Source organism: Sebastes umbrosus, chromosome 20 (assembly GCF_015220745.1).
Source record: "Sebastes umbrosus isolate fSebUmb1 chromosome 20, fSebUmb1.pri, whole genome shotgun sequence".
Classification (NCBI taxonomy): domain Eukaryota; kingdom Metazoa; phylum Chordata; class Actinopteri; order Perciformes; family Sebastidae; genus Sebastes; species Sebastes umbrosus.
Window position 1 is genome coordinate 15,498,731 of NC_051288.1, and position 8,270 is coordinate 15,507,000.

The 8,270-nt window shown below is 40.9% G+C and overlaps 1 protein-coding gene across 1 annotated transcript; it reads right to left on the bottom strand.

Annotated features, from left to right (window-relative positions):
* Positions 1-335: 335 nt before the first annotated feature.
* adrb1 (adrenoceptor beta 1) lies at positions 336-2,094 on the bottom strand. The gene has a single exon (XM_037753893.1). It carries the CDS (start codon positions 1,821-1,823, stop codon positions 624-626), a length of 1,200 nt encoding a protein of 399 aa, XP_037609821.1. The 5' UTR covers positions 1,824-2,094; the 3' UTR covers positions 336-623.
* Between the last annotated feature and the right edge of the window lie 6,176 nt (positions 2,095-8,270).

Here is an 8,270-nt window from a genome sequence, read left to right on the forward strand (position 1 = left end):
AAATCTGTCTCTTATGAGTCCCCCAAGTTTATGGAAGAGCAATACTAGATCGCTGCAGTACATCTTTAAAGTTTTAAAATATTACATTGGCTGGGAATGTTGAAAATCACACAAAAATATGGCTTTCAAATACATTTCTGGTGATTTCTGGCACACCTTTCCCCCCCCCCAAAAAAAACCCAAAGGAGTCACCATCCTTTCCCCAGGTTTGTTGTAAATCCACCTCAACAAAAAAGCCTTCCACTGTGTAATTGTATTTGTATATCTCGGGTCGTATCGTTCCTATGCAGAGGGTAGTGTAGTTTATTTATTGTCTACACTGAGGGCGTTTTACATTTTAATTATTTATTTATTTATTGTGTTGAGTTGTGCTTCTTATTTTGTACTGTAATTACCTTTTCTACCTTTTTTCTTTCCTTAAAGCTGACTCAGAATCCCAATAGGTGCAGATGGCAAATAAAACTCTTGAATCTTGAATGTCTCTTTTTAAAAATATGGCTTTCAAAATACATTTTCTGGTGATTTCTGGCACATCTCCCCCCCCCCAAAGAAGTCACCATCCTTTCCCCCAGGTTTGTTGTAAATCCACCTCAAAAGCAAAAAAAAAAGTTGTTGTTTTTCCTTCACAGTTGTGATTCAGAGTGAGACATCTTCGCAGTCTCCACTAAACTGCTGTCACTGTCCAACCGAGCGCAATCCGACCATATCCCCAGCTCTCCTGGCTCCATCGCAGAGACACCAAACCCTCCGGAGTACCTGGACAGATCGCACGAGCTGATGTGCAGCCTGCGATCCGCCTGCCTCGAACAGCAACACAGCAGCCTCTTAAAAGCCTTCCTAAAGTCCGGACTCCTGCAGTAAATAACGGGGTTAAACGCAGAGTTTGCATAACCCAACCAGTTCAGGAAAACAAACACATCCTTATCCACCATCTCTGCGCAAAACACGCGCACCACGTTGACTATAAAGAAAGGCAACCAGCATAAAGTGAAAGTCCCCATGATGATGCCCAAAGTCTTGAGCGCTTTTTGCTCTCTGAGCGCCAAAATCTTAGACGGCCTCTTCTTATACTTGGATGTGAGTCCTGTCAAAGTGTTAAGATGAAATCTTCCTTCACACTTGTCGATCTTCATCAGCTGCTTTTTGGCTTCCCTATAGACGCGCGCGTAAACGAAGATCATCACAAGGAGAGGGATGTAAAAGGAGATGATGGAGGAGGAGATGGCGTATGCTCTGTTGGTGACAAAGTCGCAGCACTCTGGGTCCTCATAGCAGGATGTGTCCTCGTTGTCTCTGGACCAATGCATGAGGATGGGGAGAAAAGACACCAGCGCGGAGATAGCCCACACTACACACACTACAGTTTTAGCCCTTGCTTTGGTTAAAAGGCTCTGGTAGCGGAATGGCGACGTGATGGCCACGTACCTGTCTATGGCGATTACGCACAGGGTCTCGATGCTGGCGGTGACGCACAGCACGTCCACGGAGATCCAGATCTCGCAGAAGAAGGAGCCGTAGAGCCAAGAGCCGCGCACCTCCAGAGCAGCACCGAAAGGTACAACCAGGAGACCCATGATGAGGTCCGCGCTGGCCAGAGACACGATGAACACGTTGGTGAGCGTCTGCAGCCGCTGCGTCTTGGCGATGGCCAAGATCACCAGGATGTTGCCGAACACGATGAAGAAGACGATGGCGCCCATCAGGAGGCTCATGCCGGCCATCCACTGCTCGGTGGACGCGGTGGTGGTGGTGGAGCCAGCGGCGTCCGACGCGTTCAGCAGGAGGTTCACCGGTGCGTCGCCGTCGCCGTCGCCGTCCTCCATGACGGGCTGCTGCACTGAGTGTTGGAGCAGGTGGAGCTCATTAAGGCATCAGCGCGAGGCAGACGCTGCGGTGTGTGCGGTGTGTCGCTCGAGCCACAGCTCTACTACTACTCCCGACGCGCGCCAACTCCATCTGGAGTCTCTCCTCTCTCAGCTTTTTGCGCGCAAGCTGCTGCTGCTGCTGCACGGACACATCAGAGCAGGCTGGTGACATCACTGCTCCTCGGGAACCAATCAGCAGCAGCTCAGCAGGACTAATTGTCCCAACAGTGAAGTTGAGGAATCAAAACAACACATGAACCTCCCCAAAAAAAATATGTCGTCATATGCTAATGCACATGAATGAATGAATGAATGAATGAATAAACACCTTTTCACATTTTAATCAATAGAAACAATGAAACTATAAGGAAGCTGATTCATAAACATTTCTATCCAACCCATAATACAGTGCTTGATTTGCAGGTGTGCTGCATGAATGAACCTTGATCAGGGCACATCAGCATGAGAATAAAGTAGGTTAAACATAAAAATCTGTCTCTTATGAGTCCCCCAAGTTTATGGAAGTGCAATACTGGATCGCTGCAGTAAACCTTTAAAGTTTTAAATAGTGCATTGGCTGGGAATGTTGAAAATCACACAATTATTTGCACTTCATGACCATGTCAAAACACATTAAACTGCACTTAACAGTACTACAAGTGCAACAAATTAATTCCTGTAATAGTCCAATTTCATTTTAATGTGAAATGGCAACGATGCTTTAACATTTTAATCAATAGAAACAATGAAACTATAAGGAAGCTGATTCATAAATATTTCCATATCCAACCATAATACAGTGCTTGATTTGCATCTGTGTGCAGATGTGTGCTGCATGAATGAGCCTTGATCAGGGCACATCAGCATGAGAATAAAGTAGGTTAAACATGTAAACACTTCATACAAACCATATTAATCCACTGTGCATGAATCCATTGTTTAAAAATCGGACTTTCATGGCTTGTCTCTCCACCACAGAGAAGCCAATCAGGCTCCAGTTGCTCTCCACCATTAACAGAATGAAATCCCAAATAAAGCTCAAACAGTAATTCATAATAAAACGTCCTTTTATTTCACAGGAGTCAACACACCACCTCACAATAGCATGTAAAGCTTAAATGAGAAGGACAAAGAGAGATATGTACAGAGGCTGTGGGAATCAGCCCCACCGTTCACTTGTACTCATCTTCTTTCACTCTTAGAGAATAGGTCTTTTTCTCCATCACAAATATTTCCTGTACTATGTCTAACCATTGACTAAGTCTGGGGCTGTCCGCTATACAAGCCATTTTCTTGTAATGGCCTTTCTGCCAGCTGTGAGTAGGATTTTACTGATCTTCCTTCAGCACCACTGTATTTATATTAGGTATTAAATGGAACATTTCTTGATGATTATATATCCTAAAACCTCCTTTAATACTGAATTCACTCTATCCGAAAATGGTTCTATTTTTGGGCAACTCCAGAAGATATGTGCATGATTTGCATCTGTATGGCCACATTGTGTCCAGCATGTTTGTTGCCTTCCTAACCACATCCTACCAGAAACATGTTTGTGTGTGTTATCGTGCCAAAAAATCTACCAGTTCTTGGGAACATGAGAAGCAAAACATGTGTCCAAAATCCAACCATGAACTACAGGGATTTATTTTTTTCTCTTTTCATCACTTGCCATCCCAAACAAGATTTGTTTTTCCACTTGTCCACTTTATATTTTTATCTCAAAGAATACATTCCACAGTTATGAGGTCAGGCCCCAACCACAGATCTGCTCTTGAAACTTCTTAATCAGAAGTCATAAGTTAAAACAACTATAAAACAGGGTTTTGATCAACAGCCAAAACTATCCAAAACATCAGCTCCGGGTCATTAAAATCCATTTCAAAACATAAATTAAGATGGTTTATTATCTTAATAAGATAAGAGAATAGTGGCTACTTTGTTCAGTTTGTTGACAAAGAGAGACATCCCTTTGAGGCTGAGGGACATCAGGCGTGGTCCAGATGACAGACATGGCCTTTTACACAGCAAACAAAGACAAGGTAACACAAGAAAAGAAGTAAAGCAAAACTGTAAAAGAAGATCTTGAGAGGTAATAGATGCCACAGTGCCGATTCCGCCAAATTGACCTCCTCAGGAAACACACAATTTAGATTATTATATTTACTTTAGTGTTGATGCAGTAAGGAAGATTATCCTGAAATGACAGCAGCCTGTATGTGAGAGCCTGTCCTTCTCTCAAGTCTTTCAAAAATGAACACAAGGACAGACATGTTGATGATCAGTTCAAGGGGAAGCATTCGTGAAACATTAACAGAGAGTGGTGTTTTTTTTCGTTTGCTGATTTTCATGCCTGTCCATGAACCTGAAGACCCAGAGGCTGTGACACGACCTGACCCAACAAAACAACCACCTCAGACTGTCAACATGTGGGATCTATACCTCAGGCACTCACTGCAGCAGCAGGCTGTTCTTACTGAGATACGAGGAGGCTGAAATAATAAGTCCTCCACAACAAGCAGAGGTCTACAGAGCTATCTGACAAATGCAGCTCTTCAAATACTTGAAGATCAAGATTGCTTTTCATATACTGGGGAGCAACCTAACAGTCTGCCAATATCAGGCTCCATTAGTGGATTAAGTGCATTTCTCAGTGGCACCTGAGTGGTCATGTTTTTCTACCTGGATTTAAAAACAAACACACATTTCTTCACTTTATCAATTCCCTTATGAAAAGTAGAAATCTTTAATTATGGCCTACTAATACAAATATGTCTCTCTCCAGCTCACTTACCTTAATTACAACCAATGCTATTGTCTTTACTGTTTCACTCTTACTTAACATTATGCTTTACTTCATTTTTTCCCCCTTTTTTTCAAAGCTAAATCTATTATTTAATTTAATATTTTTTTCTCTCTTTTATCATTATTATTTTTTTTTAAATGTATTTACTTTTTTAATTTATTTATTTATTTATTTTTCCTTTGTGTGACCAAGACCAACATGGGTCCTCTTTATATGTTTTTATTTCATGTCATGGACACTCAGTTATGCTCTGCATTTGAGAAGACTACCTTTGCCATGTCTGCTAAAAAAACTAAAAAAAACAATAAAAAAGATTTAGAAAAAGTAGAAATCTGTGTTGTAGAGTTGGGTACCACTTTCTAATATAATTAACACTTTATTCAAGTGTACAAATAAAAAACGGTCGACAGCAGAAATAAAAGAAAAATGCAGCAACAATCCTCATGCTCAGCAAACCAAAAGCAGTAATAGAGTGTTTTTATATAGCAACAAGAATATTCAATATCTTAAATGTACACAAATCATTTAGTAAGGCTTTATCGATCAGATATAAGTCATTAATAAGATCAACTTTTGGGTTGCCAGGTTGTGAAAACTCCCTTTGATTGATTGGACTGTAAGGCCACTTGCCCCATTAAAAAAAGGCTGCAGAGAGCTTTTCACTAGGTCCTATTCCACAACATTAGCAGTGTTTAATTATTAATTTCAGTCAAGAATTTTGTTTATTTGATAAATTATCAGTTAAGGGGTATAAATGACACAAGCTTGTTTAGTTAGTTTGTTTTTTGGGCTCATAGGTTGTTGTTCTGTCTGAGATGTTGGGGTGGATCAGCAGCTCAATCAAGAAAAGTGCAAACAGGTTTGCCTCATTATGTCCTCTTAGCAGGGAGCGGCCGGGCCTGTTAACATGAAGGAATAGAGATAGCAGTTCTGCAGTAAATTACATTGTATGTGGTCTGGTATGTTCATTATTCTCTGTGAATGTGGATGCTGGTTTGGTTTAGCTCACCCTATACTTAAATTTATAATTGGGGAGGTGGTAGGTTCTGGTTAGGTGAGGCTGAGATGGGAAAATCACAGTCCGTGGAGTAAGGGGGAAGAGGGGAAAAGGAGTTGGCAGCTTGCAGTTTGATGTTGTTTTGCTCTAGTTTCAATATAGTTTTATTGAATTTCACGGGTTTCATTTTTTGCCCTATGTTTCAATACACTTTTTGTTAATAAATGACACTTTTTTGCTCTACTCCTGCTTATCAGCCAGGTTCTTCAACATCCTTTTTTAAAGTATTTTGGTGTCAAACCACCTACATGCACCAAAATCCATTCTGATGTATTACCAAATAGAAAGGATAAACATCAGCAAGAGGAAGAAACACTTCATAAAGGGTGATTTATTAGAAAGTTGGTTCACCTAAATGACCAAAAAAAATGTGTCCAGGGTCGTAGCTAAAAAACTGAAGTCATGTCTTCTGTATTTTTCTGGAAGTTTGGTTTGTTTTAGCAACCAGGCAGGAGGTACACTGCACAATTTAAAAGCTAACACATGGTGCGTATAATGGGCTGACTATTTGGAGGCTTAATTTATATTTAAATTCGACTACTTTCAGGCCAACAAAAAACTTAATTCCCCTACACACCTGTCAACCAGGTGTGCCTGTAGACCACACTATAGCTTTAGGCCAACAAAATAATAGAAAAACAAGATTCAGTATTTTCCCACCACAATTTATTCCTGGTAGTGTGGAAAATAGAATTTACAGACTTTATTTTTGGGTTTGCCTTGGGAGGATTTCAGTATTCCTACTGCTTTTACTTAAATCTAGTGGTTTCTACCCATGATGATGCTTTCACAGGGATGTTTTGGGTAGAAAGTCGTTCCGATGAAAACTGTCCAGAGTATTGTGGACAGATGTATTGCTGTTGAATATCCATTCACCTTCATTATACTGCATTGGTGGCAGAAATCTAGAAACTAAAGCTTTCTGCATTCACAGAACTGACTGGATTTCAAGCAGAACTGGTTTTATAAAAGCTGTTTACTCCGAAACATTGCCCTCAAACCCTTGAAGCAGTTTCTCAACTTTGCTGATGTCTCTCAGAGGCTACATTTATAGCATCTGTATCTCCATACTTCTATAATTTCCCCTCACTTTCACAAAAATAAGCCGAGCAAAGTGCCCTCGACACACTGAGCAAAAGCAGCAGCAGCTACCTCCCACATATCTTCATGCAAGTTTTGCCTGCCAGAATAAAGTGAAGTAGAGCAGGTTAAACTTGAGCCAAAGGTCAAAGGTGATTTCATCATCTGAAGTGATGCCTTCTTGTTTATGGGTTGAGCTTTTAGGTGAGAAGCAGAGGCGGACAAACTGGTATCGTGTGTTTAAGTTGAACATTTTCAGCAGCTCTATTCATCCTGAAACCTCTTCTTCCTGCTTTTTGCATTCCTCCTGCATACACTGTCACACAAGCTGGAAATAATGTTTTATCTCTTACACAGATACGATCTTAATGGAGCCCACTCAGCCAGAATGAACAGCGAATCCATTTTTCTGCAATTAAACATGTGTAAAAACTGTGATTTTCTCCCTTCACTAAACCTCTATATGGTTTATTTTTCAAACAAACACCCTGTCAACATAACTTCAGTCACGATTAAATCCGTCACCTAAGTCACTTTTTATGAGCAATTAAATGCATAGAGGTCAGTAAAACAGCTTCATGCATCATATGAGTGTCTTAAGAGTAACAGGCGCTTTTAAAAGCCATTTCTGTGCAGCTGAAAGGAGCCGTGTGCTCATCTGATCACTCAGATACTGAATCCTCATGGCTTATTTGAAGGATTTACTTCCTTTTAAATTAATGTTAATCTCTTATATCACCATTATAGGCTGTCACTGGCAGCAAACAGAGGAAGTGCATGGCACCCCTGTCCTGGCAAAGCCTTCAGTATTTCATCCTTGTAGCTCCCTGGTGATGTTTCCAGTGTGGCATGTGTTCATTGAGATATGTGTGTTCATGTGTGTGCGAGGGGCCTCTGGCAGCGAAGACAGCGGCCGGAATCACACAGGGTTAATGATGCTGTCAGAGCGACGGCGAGGGAAGCAGCTGGCTGCGGGATAAGACAGCGGGCAGAGATGCAAAGGGAGCGAGAGCTGATAGCTTTTCTCTCTTTATTATGAAGTAGTTATCTTATCCGTTGCCACATTCATCCTCTCATTGCTTTTCATATGTTTAAAGACAGATTAGTAATTGTTCCATATGATTTGTCCAAGAAGCATTAACTACTCTGGATTCACACACTGGACTCTTTACAACCTTAATGATGAGTTTGACATACGTTGTGTTAAAATGTATGCCTGGACTGATAAGAAATGTAAGTGTTTCATGTTTGACATTAACTCGGTTGACCATGACTGACCCTGTTGTTTGACCTCTATGTTGTTTCAGGTCATTCTGCTGAGTCATCATGCAACCTTATCGTTGTATGTGTGTGGACAATGACAAATTTATGTGTTGTTTTTCTGAAGTTCTACGGTATCTCGTGGTTATGTAGATGTAAAAAAACGTTATGAAACTTATAAGACAAGCACATGTTCAAGGAT